At 47.1% G+C, this 18,725-nt stretch overlaps 1 protein-coding gene across 8 annotated transcripts in view; it reads left to right on the plus strand.

The window, feature by feature from the left end:
• Positions 1-18,725, plus strand: part of TENM4 (teneurin transmembrane protein 4) — an 858,468-nt gene that overhangs the window by 353,873 nt on the left and 485,870 nt on the right. For all 8 annotated transcript variants that reach the window (XM_075919469.1, XM_075919465.1, XM_075919468.1 and 5 more), the window contains one exon: positions 9,848-10,117. In XM_075919469.1, coding sequence (XP_075775584.1) covers positions 9,848-10,117 — 270 coding nt within the window. The remainder of the gene's footprint in view (positions 1-9,847; positions 10,118-18,725) is intronic.

The raw sequence follows: 18,725 nt of genomic DNA on the forward strand, positions 1-18,725 counted from the left end.
TTCCAGTCAATGCCAGACCTCATGTCCAAGGTTATGCGGGCCACCTGAGCACAACAGCCTAGGTTTGCCTAAAGCTCCTGGACATATGACAAAGTGCACTTACATGGTCTGGCATTCAAGGCTGCACATCAGGACACTACAGATTTGGTCAACTTCAGTGTACTAACCAGCCACCACTCGAATTCAGTACTTACTGTTGCAGATCCAAACCTTGACTCTCTCGGCCAGTGGAAGGACCTTCAGTCAGCAATGGCGGGCATTCCTTTTGTCAAACCCCCCAAGGTGGTGTTATGTGTGTCACACATAGGTTGGGGAGCCCAATTTGTTAGCCTCAGAACACACGTCCTATGGTCCCAGGAAGAACTCTTTGTAGCATATTAATTTCAGGGAGCTCAGAGCAATATGCTTAGTTTGCCAAGCGTTTCCTTCCCAGTTGACAGGCAAGTTGGCACTAGTAATGACAGATAACAGTGGCCAGGTTCTACATCAACAAACTGAGAGAAGCATGCTTTTCTGCTCCGTCTCACGAGACCATCTGTATAGAGGATTTCCATATGAAGCACTAGGTCCACCTTGAGGCTTCTCATCTTCTGGGAGTCCAGAACACCCTGGCAGATCACCTCAGTAGATCTTTCTCCTTTCACTACAAGTCTCCCTTCACCCAGAGGTCACCACACCCATCTTCAGAAGATGAACATCTCCCCAGGTAGACCTGTTCACAACTGAGCAGTATAGGAAAAGCCATCAGGTTTGCTTATGACCATGAGCACAGCCTGGGCTTCCTTTCAGACAGTATCCTGCCACCATGGACAGCATCCCTATTCTATACATTTTCTCCAGTTCTTCTGGTACAAAAAGTCCTTCTAAAATCAAATGGGACAAGGCAAGAGTTATTCTCACGCCTTTGCTAACACTGGTTTAGCAAGTTGCTAGATTAATCAGTAGTGCTTCCACTACTGTCCCCACTCCATTCAGATCTGACCTCACAAGATCATGGCCATTAGTCTTCCTGCACCTTCCTTCACTTGTCTGCATGGAAACTCCATGGCTGAACCTAGAGGAGCAAGCTTGTTTGGAACAAGTTTAATAGGTCTTGTTGAGCAGCAAGAACCTATCTATGGTTACCCACCTTGCCAAGCAGAAGCAATATGTTTATCCCAACAAGGCCTTGCTTTGACTCAGTCTTCCCTTCAGTCTGTTCTAGACTACTTGCTCCACCTAAAACAACAAGGCCAGGCCCTCGCATCTATCAACCTAGGCTAGTGAGTAAGCCACATGAGTGGCCCATCTTCATCTCAGTAGGCCACAAGATTGTGGTAACCAAGATGGTCACCCAAGATAGGGTAGTTAGTTTTGCTAACAGTGCTAAATGGCATTATCGCATATGTAGAATTTGTTAGGTGTGCCATTTGAACCGCAAATGCAGAGGGAGCACACAGCTCTCAGAGTCAATGTGTGCAATCAGCATGCACTTCACTTTATGTGCCCTTGGTTTACGTGCATATCACGGTAGGAAAAAATTATATGGATGGAATATGGCATCCCTGCACATGGACATCAATAAACAAAGTGTCTCATGGGTCTCACACAGAACCTCAATGGGCCACAGGTATCCTGCAGGCCGCTGGTTGCCCATCATTGATCTACTCTCTTAAGGGGTTAGAAATTTCCAGAAATAATGTATGCAGCACATACACACCTTACATGGCATGGGCATGAATGCTACACTTTGAAGAACAACAGTTAAGGAAGATCAGTAACTATTTTATTATAAATAATTTTCTTTTTTTCCCTTTGTGCTTGAAACATCCTATATCCTTAGGATTGGCATAGCTAATTACAACAATTAGCCCATCAGTTTTATGTCTGGATTTTCAGTTGGTTGAAACCAGTGTAATCTGTTGACTTTGGTGGAACTTCACTGATATTTACCACTTGACTCTGTTAGCTTGTAATATTTTTGCTTGATACAAATAAGGCAAAGTGTTTTTTTTCTAGAGGGTGATGTAGGAAGCAGAGAAGAGGGAAACATTTCAAATTGACCAAATAAATTCAGCAAATAAAAAAGTCAGCATTTAAATGGTTTTAGCCAGAATGAGTGTGCCAAGAAAGCAAACAGTGCAAATAAGCATCGCAAAAAATAGACTAGACCTGAATAAAAAAGTTTTAGATATTTATTACCTTCCTTTTATTGACTTGAGTTCTCCCAGCTTAAAAGGCTGCCCTGAGCATAGAATATGAAAATCAATGTGTCTCATGCTGTTTATTGCAAATAAATTTGATTTTCAGTTAATTGTAGCAGTCATTTTTTTCATAATTTATGAGTTGCTGTTGCCGAAGAGCATCACTCAAGCTGCTCATTGATGTGTTTTGAGGCTGAGTGTGGATTGTTCCTGGTGGGAGGGGAACTTGTGATCATTGATTGGTGGGACTGAAATCTGCAATGAGGAGGCGAAAACAAAAGGCTCAGCTGTCTGGTGAACTGCAGAGTGCCGGCTTAATCCTTGCTTTGGGGTCTGGCCCAAAGGCAGAACTGGTGGGGTGCAGAGGGGCGAAGCAGTTACATCTGTTTTATCAGTTCAAGTTCACTTGCCAGTGAGGCTGTGGATGTTCTCCAGTATGATAGCACAGTAGTGTTATGTGCTCTCTGAGCTGGCTCCCAAGGTTTAATGGCACATATGAGCCACAAGTACCCATGCCTGTCAACTCTGTCAGAAAGCTTAATCTATTGTCATTAATTATATCGGTGTGAAGTTCACCAACTTGTACTCTGAGCATTCCAGACCACAATGCCTCAACAAGTTGAACCCCAGGTTTTATCTCACACTGAAAAGTTTTTCCCCCTCTGCTTTTGCTTAGAGCTGGTGCAGGTTTTTAGGTCTATCACTCTTTCTCCTTCTGTGCACCCTCCTCCCTTCTCTCTTCCCACTGGGAGCACTGTAGTTAACTGAATTAAGCAGATGTTTCCCTGTTAGGAGAAACAAAATGCCAACTGCCTGTGGTTAGTGGATCATTCACTGTAGAGAGGTTATTGCAGGAGAGATTACCTGCTAGAAAAGGCCTTGTGCTGGGACATCTCTGCTGCAGCTATACCTCACAAAACCCAAAATACAGCTTAGAACACTGCTGTAAGTTGTGTCGGCCCATTTTGTGTAACATCAACAGGTGGAAACTTGCGGGAAATAATAAGCTTTTACCATGGCTTTATGTGGCGGGCCCCTCTTGCCCGTCCCCTTTAAGCCTAAAGCCCCCTGGCCCGTGTCCCCAACGCAGTTTATCACTGGCCCTTTAAGCCAGGCCAAGGCCCTCCGGCCTGAGTCCACAATGCAGTCTGCAGGGTGGTCACGGGAACACAACCCCAGGTAGGGGGACCCGTGCCCACCCTACTCCACCGGGTCCTGGCCCAGGGCCCTGTGAGCGACCGAGTAATGGATCACTCCCTCGGCGGGGCAATCCAACCGAAACGCGCCAAGGTTCTCAGGGCGGCTCCCGCTCCTGCCCTGGGCCACTTCCTATCTGGATCCCCGGGGCTTCTTCCTCGGTACTTGCCCGGCTTGCAGCGGCCTCCAGGCTGGCGTCTCCTCGGCAGACAGTCCCTGAGTCGCACCAACTCGCCTCCGCGTCCGTTCCGGCCTCTCCTGGAGTCCTTCACCACCACTGTGCAGGAGCCTCCTACCTAGCCCCTTCGCCTCCGGCTGTCTCCCCTGACTGAGGCCTTCCCCTGGCTCTTATAGTAGAGCTACAGCCTGGGCATGCCTGGTAGGTAACCCTGGCTGTGCCTTGCTAGTTCAGTGCGGGGCTGCCTTGCCCCGTCACACTTTAGAATAGGAATGGGGGCAAATCTCAGCCCTGGATCTGAAGTCAAGGTCCAGAATATATGTCTCTAATGAGCAAAGACCCAAAATGCCTCTGAAAATAATAGTTCACAGCTGAGATCAAGCTACAACTGTCTCTTGGTTCATTTATTCAAATCATTGTAGGAGCTGGGAACTCCCATCAGAACTGGGATCTGAGTTTAGATATGGGAGTTTGGTCTTAGCCCATTTTGATAATAAAATAGAAGGAGATGGTTTTTCTGCCCCAATAAATCTTGGCACCTATAATAATCAGAACAACCATCTTAGATGTATTTCAGCATGTCTGATGGTGCTTTTCTAGTTTAGTGTCCAAACTATGTCCAGCAAGAATGTGAAGTCATCCAAGGTATATTATGTTGCAAAAAAACCCCCCAAAAAACAAAAACAAAAAAACACCACCACCACCACCCCACACATAAAACTGCAAATGAGTCCCTAAGTCTCTGGGTCACCTGATTTGGGCCCCACAAGTCCAAGTCCGTTAACCTGGGCTCTGAGACTCACCATTGCAGGGACATTGAGTTTGGGGATTGTTTCCAGTGTAGATGTTGTGATGCTGACAGCCCAAGGGCCAGATCATTCAGAGCCCTAGGCCAATTCACTTGTGTAGTAGTATAGATCAAAGTGATTGTTAAACACCAAGTGCATTCATTACGTTTAATCTTCATGAGAACGAGTGGGATATCACTTGCATTATTCTCACGTAGCTGGATCCCATCATAACATAGGAGAAAGTATTTTCCTTGTGTATGCCCTTGTAACTAAATAGCTCATCAAACAAGAAAGAAGTCAGGTGGCATGCAAATGAAGAATGTTAACCAAAGGGTGCTAATTTCAAAGCAAGCGGTCTTTATGTGTGGTGATTGGAGGTCAAGTCAAACATTAAAATGCGTTCCTCACTCTGTCATTAAAAAAGGTCCACATGGATAGTGGCACTGATCAGCTTGTTTTCTGTGAGAAGCCATAAGCCTGGCTCTTACTATATTTAAAAGACAGAGCCTCAGTGGGGAACCTGGCGTGAACTGGGACTCAGGAGTCTCAGCTCGTGCCAGGTCCCAGATGGCTGCGGCTTTGCTTCCTCTATCCACTACCCTTGCACCATGGAGACAGTGGTGGGGGAACCAGCTTTTAAGGAAAGGTGCCTGTTGATCTGCTCCATGCATGTGGTCATGTGCTCCATCACAGAGGTTATGGAGGAGCACATGGCCTCATGCTGGCTCACAGGCTGGTCCCACATGGCCTTCCACTGCTCCTGGTCAGCCCAGCGCTCCTCCTGGTCAATGGTCTGCTCTCAGTGCTCCTCGTCAAACCCCCGGATGAGGGACTAGAGGCAGGCCATCTGGTCTGGCAGCAGGTCTTCCCTAGTTCACTTCCTCCGGTGAATTCCACGGTGTCAGGAGGATGGTGTGGGAGGTGGTGGATGTGAGTAGGGAAATTATGGAACTCACCTGAAGTGCCTTTGCTGGGATCTTCCAAGGCCTGAGAGACATCCTGTGAAGGGGAGACTGGCTCCAGGGTGAGGAGCAGTTCCTGGCTGGCCGGCATGGTGTCCTTGCTGGCTTCTTCCTCTTCCTCATCCTCCACAGCCCCACCCTCGTGGAGGCTGATGCTGGGCATGTCCTGGCTGGACTCGAAAATGATGGTGGGGGAGATGACTGGCCCCCCCTCCCTGGCTGACATCCTGCTGTTCATAGTAGTGGCAGGTGTGAGGAGCTGCGCTTTGTTCCCTGGCCTTAGTGTAGTTCTACTGGAGCTTTTTTATTTCATGCAGACCTGTTTGAGGATCCATATGTGTCCCTTCTGGCCATAAACATCTGCATTCCTGCTCCTGGTGTGGAGATCCTGGAGCTTGGAATCTTCCCCCCAAACCTTGATGAGGTACTGCAGGGCTACTGTAATTTGGAAGCCCCGGGGGCCACAATGATACTCAACGGCACATACCGAGGGCCACAACTTAAGTGTGGTTGTGTATACATGCAAATATATATGCAAATATATGCAAATAGCTTCTTTCACACTGACGGGCATGAATACAGAGATCAAGGCAAGACTACACAACACACATTGCATTAATAAAATGCAATATTTACCCGATTTCTACTCATATGACAGCACTTTTAATGAGCAATGACAGTACAGGAATTTAACTACTAAAACGCATATCCACAGAAGACCGTTATATTGACTACTTTTTTGTTTTGGCTCCCATCCACAGGCCACGTGTTGAGTAGCCCTGAGGTACAGGATCTCCGCACCAGTCCAGGCTGGTGCCCTCTTTCACTCCTGCCCAGTACTGGCAGCCATGGGGGGTTCAGAGGGAGTACTGTGGTTGGACATGGCTCGTGGGATGGGTGTTATGTGGCATGGGGGTTGGCAAAGCTCTCCTCATGCCACAAGCCCTTTCCCTTCTGTCTACAGCTATAAGCTCTGCAGGAGAAGGGGAACATTGGAGTTGTCAGGTGTGGCCAGAGCGGCCACAAGTGCATCTGTGAGAGGCCCCTGGAGGCCAATTATTTTAAATAGCAGAAGCTGAAAGTCCACACTAACGTTATTTCAGAATAATAAATTTGAAATAAGCGTTATTCCTTATGAAAAGCTGGAGTCATTATTTCAAAATAACCAGACCGGTATTTCAAAATAACGGGCTTGGTGTAGTGTGCGTGCGCCGCTTGTTATTTTGAAATAAGGGGAGTTATTTTGTAATAACTCCCTCGTGTAGACCAGAGCTTACAGAGAGGTCTTATCAGAAACAAAGCAGAAATTCCTAGAGAAAATCTGGCTACCTTAAAAAGATGTCAGTAAACTGGCATTTTATTGCATCACTGCCACCCTTTGGAATTACAAACTGTGATTTACCTGTGCATATATTTTACTTGCTTTAATCTTTCATTTAAAAAAAGCTAATAAATCTTTATTTAGTTTTCAGATTGATCTCAGTTTGGTCTCTTGGGACTGGAAACAGCCTGATGTGTTGTGATCACAAAGTTCAATTTTTCTGGGTGGCAAGATAGGTTAGAGCGTCCAGGGAGAGTCTGTGACTCTATGGTTTAATGACCCAGTTGTTCACATTTGTGAGTGGCTTGGTGAAATCTAATTGTAGAGCAGACAACCAGCTTGGGGGTATCTGTCCTGTTTCTCACAGTCTGCCCTGAGGTAGACACTCATCGTTTGAGCCCACACCAGACAACATGAAACACAAATCCCAGAAGTTCGGTTAAGTAGAGAGATCAGGAATAGGCTCTATGAGAATTGTTTTGCCTACAACTCAAGTTCAGCCGCCTCTGAGATGAAACATGGTAGCTGTATAACAGTGCATAGCAACAGAATGTGAGGACTGCCGTATCCAAGTGAAACTACAAGGGAGGTTAGTTAGGCAGAGTACAATTACCCAAGTTGGAGATTGGCCAAGACACAGGGACTAATGCCCCATACTGGTCCAAAACATTCCTTGAATCCATCAGCTTGTGGCATGCTGTAGAGCAGAGACAGGGGTGCATTGTGTCAGGTAAATGCACAGTGCAGATAAAGCCATTCACAGGATGCCAAAGTCTTTTAAAGTCATTGAATGCTGATAAAAGGAGAATGTAAATTAATAAATAACTGTGGATTAGCATGGAGCCAGTCACTGCTCCACTAATTGTTCTCCCCAGTTTTTCCCCACCATTTTCTGAACAGAGGTCTAATAACTGAATCCCCCATTCACACTACCTGGGACTGATTATGAAGCTCTGCAGGTAACTAGACATGAACTCAGGAGTCATTTTCAGGTTATATTTTTAGCCATCAAAACAATTGCATCTATTTGTGGCCCAGTAACCTCTGCTGTGATTATGTCAGAGTGAATAAACTAAGCTGGGCTGAGAGTTCGCATTTGTATGTGAGACCTCCAGAGGAAACCGAACTCCCACAAGATTTGGTTTCAGTGTTTCAAGATGTGGCACACTCACCTCTGAGATAGCTCTGAGTCAGTGCTCCAGGGCTTTTTGACAGTACTGGCGTTGCCCCCATCAGTGTTTATGAAAAATAAAATCCTAACCATAGCTGATCAGTAAGTGTCCCGTGCTACTTCCCCCAAGAGCATGTGTGTTCTGGTCAAAATCTGATTGGAGATATTATATTCTCTCTTAAACTCTCCTCCCCCCATCCACTCATCCATCTCCCTTTACTTTTAAACTGGATAAATCCGGTTGAGGCAATATGACCTGCTACTCATGGGTGGGGACAAGGTGGTGGGAATTTTCACTGTGCTGCCTTGGGAAAGTCATCTAACTCATGTGCAGTTTTCCACATCTGCATAATGGGAGAAGAGTACACAGATATCTCTCAAGTATTAACTTGAGTGATATTTGTAAAGTACATTGCAAAGCACTGTAGAAATGCTGGGAGGGTTTTTTGTGTAGTTTTGCTATGTACTGCCAAACGGCTGCCATTCTTTATGTTTGGACACTTTTGTTGGTTCACTCAATAAGGATGAGGTTTCCTGATGTGTGAGAATGTGAACACACTTATGCCTTTGCAGTACTTTGCACTGCTATGGTGAGCATTGCTCCCATTTTGCTGGCAGGAAAACAGGCACAGAATGATTAAGTAATTTGTCTGATGTCACACACAAAGGCTGTGATACAGTCAGGAAGCAATCCCTATATTCCAAGTTCCAGTGTTGTGCTTTAACCTCAAGACCTTTAACATGATCCAGCCCTGCTTGGGGAAAGATGGACTAATTGCCATTTATTTTTTAAGACTAAATGACAAAACCAACTATTTACGAGGGAGTTAGTAAAGATTTCAAGAAAACAAAGGTGTAAGAAGTCAGTTACAAGAAATGCCAGTATCACAACAGTCCTCACAAGGAAGAATATGAAAAATAGCTAGTGTTTCTGTTACAATAAATATTCATACTAAATTAATTGTTTTTTCACTAGCACTGAAAATTCGCTGTTCATTGCACTATGGTGTACAGAGTCAGATGTTAGAGATATAAACAGGTAGCTCATCAGTAGCTGAGTGACTCTGCTCATAGTGTTTTTATACTTATAGTACTGTTCAAACGTATCATCACCATTCTTCAGAACTAAGGTCCTCAATTTCAAAAGTGGCCACTTTGGGTGCCTTAATTGCTGGCTAGCTGATCTGAGACACCTAGGACCTGGTTTTCAATGGGAGTTGCAGGTCCTCACCACCTCTGATATTCAAGACCCAAGTGCCTCAGCTCAGGTATCCAACATTAGAAGCAAGTTTTGAATTTTTAGGCCTAAGTTGCTTGCCATAGGCCTTGCACAAATGGATTAGATCTCAGGAATTGATGTCTCCTGCCCCTGTGTTCAGAGCACTTGATTATACAATCAGAAATGTAGGGCCAGAAGGGACATCAGTAGCTCATCCATTTTATACCCCTGCCCTGAGGCAGGACTAAGGATTATCTAGACCAGGGATGGGCAAACTTTTTGGCCTCAGGGCCACATCTGACTAGGCAAATTATCTGGTGGGCCAAAAATGCTCATTGGCCTGACCTCCTTCTAGTGGCAGACTAACTACTGGGACAAAGGGGCAGGCCCAGCGACCCCAGCCAGTTGGGGAGCCCTCCCCCAAAAATGGGCATTCCTGTGCTGCAACCACCTCTGGCCTGCAACCTGATGTTCCACCGGGGAATGGTATATAGAGCAGGGTGAGTCCTTGACCTCATTCCTGAGCTCGAGGGGTGAGTCAACAAGCCCACAACCACACTTCTTCGCTAAAGCGGCAGGCAGAGCAGGGCAATTTCTCAACCTTGCTCCCCATCGGGAACTCAAGGAGCAGATGAAAGGTCCAACGGACCAAACGTAGCCTGTGTGCTGTTGTTTGCCTTCCCCTGATCTAGACCATCCCTGATGGGTCAGTCTAACTTGTTCTTACAAATCTATACCCTCTGCTTTATTTGTTAATCATTCAAATGCTGGACAGAAGAAATATTCTGGTTTGATTAAAAACTACAATGCTGTGTTCTCTCCTAGGAGCCAACTTCTCTTTGCGAGAGCTGGGCCTTGATGACGTGACGCCCACCCATGGGACTTTATACAGGACCGATATCGGGCTGCCTCACTGCGGCTACTCCATCAGCGCTGGCTCAGATGCTGACACTGAGGCAGATGCCGTCATGTCGCCAGAGCACCCGGTGAGGCTCTGGGGGCGCAATACTAAGTCAGGCCGCAGCTCCTGTCTCTCGAGCCGAGCCAACTCCAACCTCACACTCACCGATACGGAACACGAAAACACTGAAACTGGTAAGTGACAACTCCAGATAGTCCTTCACAAATGGCTTTCTTCGTAGTCCAATTTCAATCTGCTTTGAGTTTTGATCTGACTAGGAGAATGGAGGACAATGTTCTTAATCGCTCCATGGTCAGAGCCATCCTTACCTGTAGGCAGAATACACAGTTGCCTAGGGCACCTGAAGATTTGGGGCATCACTGGGTCTTAATGTCCACCCATCTGCTTCTTCCTATTGCTGTTCGGTAGCTCTGCTTCCTCTGGAGAGGATCTAGTTAACTTGAAAAGGAAAAAGCCTGCCAGAGCTATTAGCAGAACACTGAACCTGTGAAAGCCATTTAACAGGCATTTGCTAGCCTGTGTCAGTTTCTGAACTTACCATGTCAGTCATCAGGGCCTTAGTTTTAAAATTTGTTTTAAAAATATTTCGGTAGTGTGTTGGTGAAGTTTATAAACCACATCTTTAGAAAACTGTCGTTCGCACTCCCCCCAGCTGCCATTGGGAATAGGGGCACCAGCTGAATAGCAGTGCCCCATAAATCCTAGGACGGCCCTTTCCATGGTATGGTGTTTTGCAATAGTGTTCAAAATATTCATTAGTGAACTGCTGGAGGAGCTCCTACTTATTCACCACAGAACTGGAGATCATAAGTGGTTGTCATACCCTATCTGCTCTTCAAAGGATGGCTTCCGACAAAAAGTATTGAAATCTCTCTTCCCTTCATCCTTATCTCATGTGCAGATTTTTGTGCAGATAGTTTTCCTCCCTTCCTGTCTGGTTCCTTGACAGTAACTGTGTGGTTTATGTAAATAGGCTGGCTACTCCCTGATGGAAGTAACTATGAAATATTTGTAGAGACCTTTCCTTTGTTGGAACTCAAAGCTGAAGGTCATCAATTTTTTTTAAATCTTTGTAGCCTTCTCTCCCCAGCCACAGAGACTCCTGCGAGCTTGGCTGGTGTGGGAGCTTTTTGGTCAGCAGTTCTGCTAGTCTATAATGGGAAGGAGAGAGAATTTGTATACAGCTGTGGTTTGACCCTAGTGTCCACACTGCACTTTAATTTAATTGCCACATCTTAATATAGTTGCTGACTCCTTGCCACTCCAGAGCCTGGGCTCAGTGAAGAAGGCTGTCATGAAGTTACTGTACTGTTTGTTCTCTTTATGCATCCTGACACAGTACTGAGGTGACAAATTAGGATGATTTTTACTTGGGAAGCCATGACATGGTGAGGTGTACACCACCCACATCGTTTTCTACTTAATTCCAACAAAATACTGCTGAGGTCTATTAAGGTTTCGTTAAGTGCTAATGATATATGTTGGACAAGGTTCAAAGATAAACAGTCCTTTGTTAATGGGAAAGAGGAACGGTTTGATAAGTGAGTACTTTTTTTTAAGTGCTGCATTCTCAGCAGGGTCACACCCATTAGGGCAGGCAAGCTTTTTCAAAGAAGTGGCAAAATCTGCAGTTTTAGTTCTAGCCTTGGGTTTTATTGTCCAGTGTTTTGCTAAGTGACCTATGGAACTTTTGTATGACTTATTGGATCTTGGCCTTGCACATCCTATTAGGTACTTTTTAATAAACAAAACTAAACCCTTGCATCCCTACTTCATGCTCTTGAAGTCTAGTCCTATACTGCATTCCTCGTCATGATATTTGAGCAGGTGTGAGCCTGTCCTTTAGTTTTCTCTTGTATTCATGCCCACTAAGGCCACGTCTTCACAAGGGTGAAGATTGATGCTGCTGCAGTCAATCTTCTGGAGTTTGATTTAGTAGGTCTAGTAAAGACTTGCTAAATTGAACTCAGAGAGTGCTCCTGTCGGTGGTCAGTACTCATGTGAGCACTCCCGTTGCCCTTCTGCTGTGGTGAGGGAAACTCAAATTAAGGTACATCAACTCCAGCTACACAATTAATGTACCTTAGTTTGACTTTTCCCTTTAGTGTAGACCTGGCCTTAGAAAAGCAAACCAGTGAGCTGTTAGCTTTTTTCAACAAACAGTAGAGGGACTACAATAGCTTTCTGGAGTGTTTTCCAGTAAAACATCTTTTTTAAATGGATCCAGGCTTCCACAATGCAATTTTGCATATGCAAATCATATATATGTGAAATTGTTATTTCAGTGCCAGAATTGATAGGATTTACAGTCATATGTCCATCTACATATCTACCAGATCACTCTCATTAGCATGCTGTCTACAGGCCTAAAATGAAACAACTGGGTTCTGTGCCTGTACATTCTGCCTCTTGTTTGTTCAAATAAAAATGTGTAATATTTTCATAAGCAAATTACTTGTGTCTCTAATGTGGCAGTGGCTAAAATGGAAGCCTGTTTGAGGTAAATTTAAAAATTTGGTCTAAAAATATGAAGGTTGTTGGGTTTTCTTTTTTGGCAACTGGACTTTTATATCCAAAGCTATCAAGTAGGCTATTTTGAGAAACCTCAAATTTATGGGAGAACTGTTTCAGAGGGCATGAAATGTGTATAGGAACATAATGCAATGACTCGGTTTACCTTTATTAATCAATATTAATTGTTGACGATATTGATAAAAGCTATAGCCTTTAGTTGAAGTCAGTAGGGAGCTTTATGAAGCTTCCATCGATAATAGTTTTTATGGGGTTCATTAAAACCAGTTTTTCCATTCAAGGTTAATATCAGCCACTTTTATGTTTATTAATTATCCAAAATAAATAAGCAATGTTGTCTTTTAATGTTTGTAAATCCAAGCCTTCTGGGCAGGTTTATAGTTAGGCTCAAGGGCGAAGTTTCAGGAGGGGGTAGAGGGGTAGCAGCTGTGTGCTCCAGGACGTGGCTTGCTTTTCATCCTATTCCCCATATTGTGAAGGAGTGAGGGGAAAGTACTTGCATTCAGTGCATGCCTCTCACACCTCACATTACAACTTGCTGATAACACATATACCCTTCACTCAAGTAATGATTCTTTTCACTCTGATTGGCTGGCCCATCAAGGGTAGAGGCCATGACCTGAGTTAGAGTCACTTGAGAACATGATCGGTTTGTGCTGTTAGCGCTCTCATCAGTACAGCGCCAGTATTACTTTATAGTGTGGCTGCTCTTATTGGAGAGGAATTAACCCAAGTGTAGAGAACTTAAGTTAACTCTGCTGTGAAAAGCATTCAGGTCAGTAAGGCTATGGCTACACTGCCGTTTTTTTTGCGGAAGAGGATATGCAAATGGTGCTCTCATTTGCATAACTTCTTTCGATTCTTTTGCAGAAGAGGTTTTGCCAATAAAAAGCCCCATGTGGTCGGGGCCATTTGTCGGAAAAAAACCCTCTTTCACAAGATCCCTTATTCCTCAAAAATCAAGGTTTACAGGATCTTGTAAAAAATGGGTTTTCCGACATATGGCCCCTTCTACATGGGGTTTTTTATCGGCAAAACCTCTTCCGCAAAAAGAATCGGAAGAAGATATGCAAATGAGAGCACCATTTGCATATCCTCTTCCACAAAAAAATGGCAGTGTAACCATAGCCTAAGAGAACAGTAGTGGAGACAGCGGCCCTGATTCAACAAAGACCTAACAAAGCTCATCATGAATGTTAAACATGTGATTAGTCTCAATTCTGGATCAGGACATATGAGATGAAGGAACATTATTATGCTGAGTAGCAATGGGAAAAGTTTTCCTAATCAGATTCCCTTCCCACTAGGTGGAAACCACTTGGTGATAAAGAATTTGCTGTAGTAGAATTTGGTGAAGCACGTTCTGAGCAGAATTACACTACAACTGGCTGATAACATTTTAAAAGAGGGCTATGGTGAAAGGGGAGTTTCATCCTATTTTAAAAACATTGGACTTTTTTTTCAACTTCTGGCTCTTGCAAAGACGCCCCGGTAAATAAGTATGGGGTTTTTTTGTTTTATTTTGTTTTGTTTTGTACTAGTAGGGTTTACTTTGGGATTAGTGTGATTCTCTAGCAAGGCACACATTTGGTTAAATATAAAAGGGAGAGAGATAGGGAGTTCTTCATTAGCAGTACTAGTCAGCAGTGATTAATGTCGTACATGTGCAGAGTGGAGCTGATGTTTCTCTCTGTGATCATTTCCTCTGGGGAACAGTGTGGGCAGCATCAGGAGGCCAGAAGGAGCTCACAGACAGGATGAGTAACATCAGATGACGCAGACTGCTTCAACATAGCCAGATACTGTGCAGAGCCAACTGCTCAATTACGATATATTGTAGAAAGAAATTATGATGTGCCGGGGAAGAGGTACAGTGTAATTATCTTGTTCATCTGACTTAGAGAGGAGCACAAATAAAAATCTTAGTTTCAGTCACCCTGGAACTTTGAAGAAGTTCACATCCATAATTTGTGTCCTGGATCCATCACTATCTAATTGTGCTTTATTGGAGACAGCACTTGGAAAATTCAGAAGCCTGTGCATGACACCAGTGTGATTCTTTTTTCCCTCTTAAAAAAATGTTGCATGTGAATTATATTGGTTCACCAAAGGGGCCAGGTGACACCATTGGAGCTCAAAGTCCTACATTTAACCACAGAACACAGTTGGATCAGTATCGTGCAGCGGAGTACAAGTTCTGTTCAGAAAAGGTAATAATCTCATAAGACCCATTTAGCTTTTCACTCCACTAGTGAAATTGTTGATTTGTGCCAAATGTGATGAGGGTGGTTATACGTTTACTCTTTGGTGACATAATTAAGAACACTGATTTAGTCAACTGTGGGGTGGGCAGGTGTCACTTCTAAAAGCCCCTTCCCCAGCCTTGCGGGAAGGACAACTGGACCTAGGGATCAACTGATTCTAGGGGACAAATAATGAAAAACACGGTCAGGGTGTGCGGGTCAGCGGATCAAACAAGGGAGCCGGATGGGGACACCGTGCAGAGAACCTTGGATAGCGCCCACTGCTCCTCAGAGCTGTCAGTGGAGCCAGTGGACGCCACCCAGAGGAACTCTGCCCGGACAGGTGAAACTAGGGAGAAATGGAAATAGGCCCCACAGTCGCAGAGAACCCCCTCATCTAGCATCCTCCTCCTGGTGTTATAAATAGCAGCTTTCGCTAGGGCCAGGAAGAGGTTGACGAGGAGGTCTCGTGACTTTGTGAGGCCACGGATGGGTTGTGCATAAATAAAAAGGTGTGGGGAAAAGTGCAGCCGGAACCTCAGTGGCTGTGTCTAGACTACATTCCTCTGTCGTCAGAGGCATATAGATTAGACACATAGGCAAAGTCAAATGAAGCCGCGATTTAAATGATCGTGGCTTCATTTAAATTTACATGGCTGCCGCGCTGAGCCGACAAACAAATCTACATGGCTCCGTCAACGGAGCCATGTAGTTTAGACGTACCCAGTAAGAGGTTCTGGAGGAGCCAGAATAGGGGCTGCAACCTGGCCCATTCCAGATATGCTTGTGCCAGGTTTTCTCTCATGCTGCAAAAAGGGCAGGTATCTGGGATGGGGGTGAATCATGCCAGGTACACACCAGTGCTCATGGCTCCGTGAAGGAGCCGCCAACTGAGGTCCCTGATGGGGATGGAGTACACACTGGCCCATCAGGGTTCCCCACCCTCAGTAGATCTTAAGTAGTCCCTCCACTTGGTGTCGGGGTGGGACACGAGGGTGAGGAAGTGTAATGTGTGGAGCATGAATGTTTACAGATGGTCTCTGGGCATGGTTCACAAACAGACCTGCTGTAAATCTGGCAGCCAGCTGGGAGTCCTGGGGTGGGGAAGCTGGGGAGGCCTACAGAACAGGGGCCCAAGAAAAAGGGCCAGAGGGCTTGCAGTGAGGGGGGCGGGGCATGCCCTCCTGCAGGGCTTGTTGCAGGAAATGGAGAGCGGGCTGCAACAAAGCTACCTTCACCTCCTGAAGTATGTGCAGGAGGGCTTGGGGGTTGGAGAGCCCCATGCACGGAGCGAGCATTTGGGGATCCACCCAGTCCCCCCTGTCGTAGTCCAGGAGAGTTTCTGACCTTGGTGGTTTCTGCCAGGATCAGCCTCCAGCGTACCAATTGTGGAGCAGGGGCTCTGCGAGGAGGTCTGCTCCCTCGGTGGTCACAATGGACCTGGTCGCTGAGAACAGCTTCCAGGTCTGGAGGAGTTCCTGGTAGAACTCTGGCAGCTCTGAGAGGTCTCACAGAAGACCCCTCGGGTGAATAAAAAAGAGTTGCCAGTTGTATCGGAGCCCTGGGAAGTGGCAGAGAAAGGTGTGCGCCAAAGTGCTCCACACCGGACTATCTGCACTATACACGAGTCTCTGCAGGGCCTGGAGACAGAAGGTCTGGATCTGGCTGCGCATGCAGACCAGGCCCTGGCCTCCATCCTCCAGCAGAAGACGTAACACCCCTGCAGGCTCAGGGTGTTGATCCAGTGCCAGAAATGAAGAGGACTAGTTGGTTCAGCACCAGCACCCTCCTACGCAAGGAGAGACACTGGAGCAGTCCTGTCCATGTCCGCAGCCGCTCACCCCCCCCCGGCCTTCAAACCTTGCCAGTTCTCTGGCAGAGAAGGATGAGTGGTGGATAGAAAGACACCCAGATAGAGCAGAGGATCTGCACTCCACTGATGGCCTGAAGCGCTGGTGGGAGGGAGCCTGCCTGCTATCTGTCCCCGATCACCAGGCCAGAGCTCTTGACCCAGTTCAGCTGGGCAGAAGAGGCTGCCAAGTAGGCTGCTTGGCAGGCCTCCACCGCTCCATGTCACTCGGGTCCTGGACCACAAGGAGCACATCATCTGGGTACGCCTACAGGACCAGCCACAACTCCGGCTCTAAGCACCAAACCTGTCAACCTCCGACGGAGAAGACAGAGGAAGGGCTCAATTGCAAGAGTGTACAGCTGGCCTGACAGCAGACACCCCTGACGTACTCCCTGCCTGAAGCTGACTGGCTCAGTCAGGGTCCAGTTGAGATGACCAAACACTCCACAAGGGCATATAGCACCCGGAGAAACCCCACAAAACAGGGCCCAAAGCTGAAGGCCTGCACGGTGCCCAGGAGATACCCGTGGTCCACCCTGTTGAACGCCTTCTCCTGGTCCAGGGACAGAAGGGCGAACGACAGACTGTCCCTACACCTAAGCTCCAAGAGGTCCCAGACCAAGTACAAATTATCAAAGATGCCATGGCCTGGGACGGTGTAGGTCTGGTTGGGATGGATTACGTCTTCCAGCACGAACTGCAACTGCAGCAAGATGGCTTTTGCTATGACTTTGTAGTCTGTGCTGAGGAGCGAGAGGGGACCCCAGTTCCGAAGGTCACGGCGGTCCCCCTTCTTCGGTAGCAAGGCGAGTATGGCTCACCTGCATGACAGAGGGAGGATCCCGCTCTCCAAGGACTCGGCCCAGACAGTGTTGAGGTCTGGGCCGAAGACTTTCCAAAACACGCAGTAGAACTCCACGGTCAGCCTGTCCATGCCTGGGGTTTTGTTGGTGGGCATAAGACAGAGGGCTTCCAAGAACTCGGCCAGAGTGAGAGGCAGCATTAGCTGGTCTCGGTTGCCTGCACTGACCGTTGGGTGTTTGGTCCAAAGCATCCTGCAGGCGTTGGCTTCGGTTGGATCTGGGAAGAACAAACTGGCGTAGAAGGCCCCGGCCCTTCCATGCATCTCCTCCGGATCCGTGAGTGGGAGGAACCCCTCTTGCAGCCATTTTGGACACAACCTAGCCCCTCCTAGTCACCTGACCAGAAGCCAGGAGGCATAGCCAGGGCTATAAAAGCCCAGCCTGGGAGTTCAGTCTGGGCCTAGCCTCCGGAGGAACCAGAGGCCTGTTCAGAGCTCCCTGCCTAGGAGGCCAAGGCCCGGGCCGACTTAGAGGGCCTGCCTGAACTCCTGCACTGGCCTGTATCCAGGAACTGTTTGGGGCCACCAGACCTGCACGGACCCAAAGACTGGCCTTGGACTGCCCTGGGCCTGGCCCCGAGGACCAGCCCAACAGAGGATCAGCCAGAACGTCGTCTCCTGCTATTGTCAGAGCACCGACTGAGACGGCTGGACCTGCAAGCGGCTGAGGACTGTCTTGGACCACCTCGACCCCAGCTGGATGAGACTCTCCTTGACTCCCCGAGTGACCTGCCAGAAATCCCAGGTACCTGCTGAGGGGGAGAAAGGAAGTGGCCCAGGGAGTAGCGAGGGCTGTTAAAGGCCTCAGGCCTGCGTGTTTCTGCTCTGCTGCTTCTAGGGCCCTGGGCCGGGATGCAATGGTGTGGGCGGACCTGCGTCCCCCCCGCCACCCACCTATTGGGTGGCAGTCTCCCCCCTCCGCCACGCTGGAGAGCTGCCTTCACCCCTCCTTAACCGGGAGACAAAACTGTTGTTATTGTTGGGTTTATTTGCTGCCCTGCTCTGACCCAAGGCCAAGGTGTCGGAGACTCAGTGTGTTTGCTGCTTCTAAACTGGTTGCTTGTTGGCTGCCCTCCCTGACCTAGGTCTAGGGCTTTTAAACTGCTAAACCGTTACTTCCTGAACCAAGGCCAGGGCCTCTCTGCCTAAGGGTTTATTGCCCCGCCTGAACCAAGGTTGGGCCTTATGAAATGCTGTTTCAAACTGTGGGTTTGTTCGCTCCCCGCCCTGCACCAGGGCTAGGGCGCCTGAATTCCTTGCCTATCGCCCGCCCTGAAGCAAAGCTGGGTCCT

Source organism: Pelodiscus sinensis, chromosome 1, assembly GCF_049634645.1.
Source record: "Pelodiscus sinensis isolate JC-2024 chromosome 1, ASM4963464v1, whole genome shotgun sequence".
NCBI lineage: Eukaryota > Metazoa > Chordata > Testudines > Trionychidae > Pelodiscus > Pelodiscus sinensis.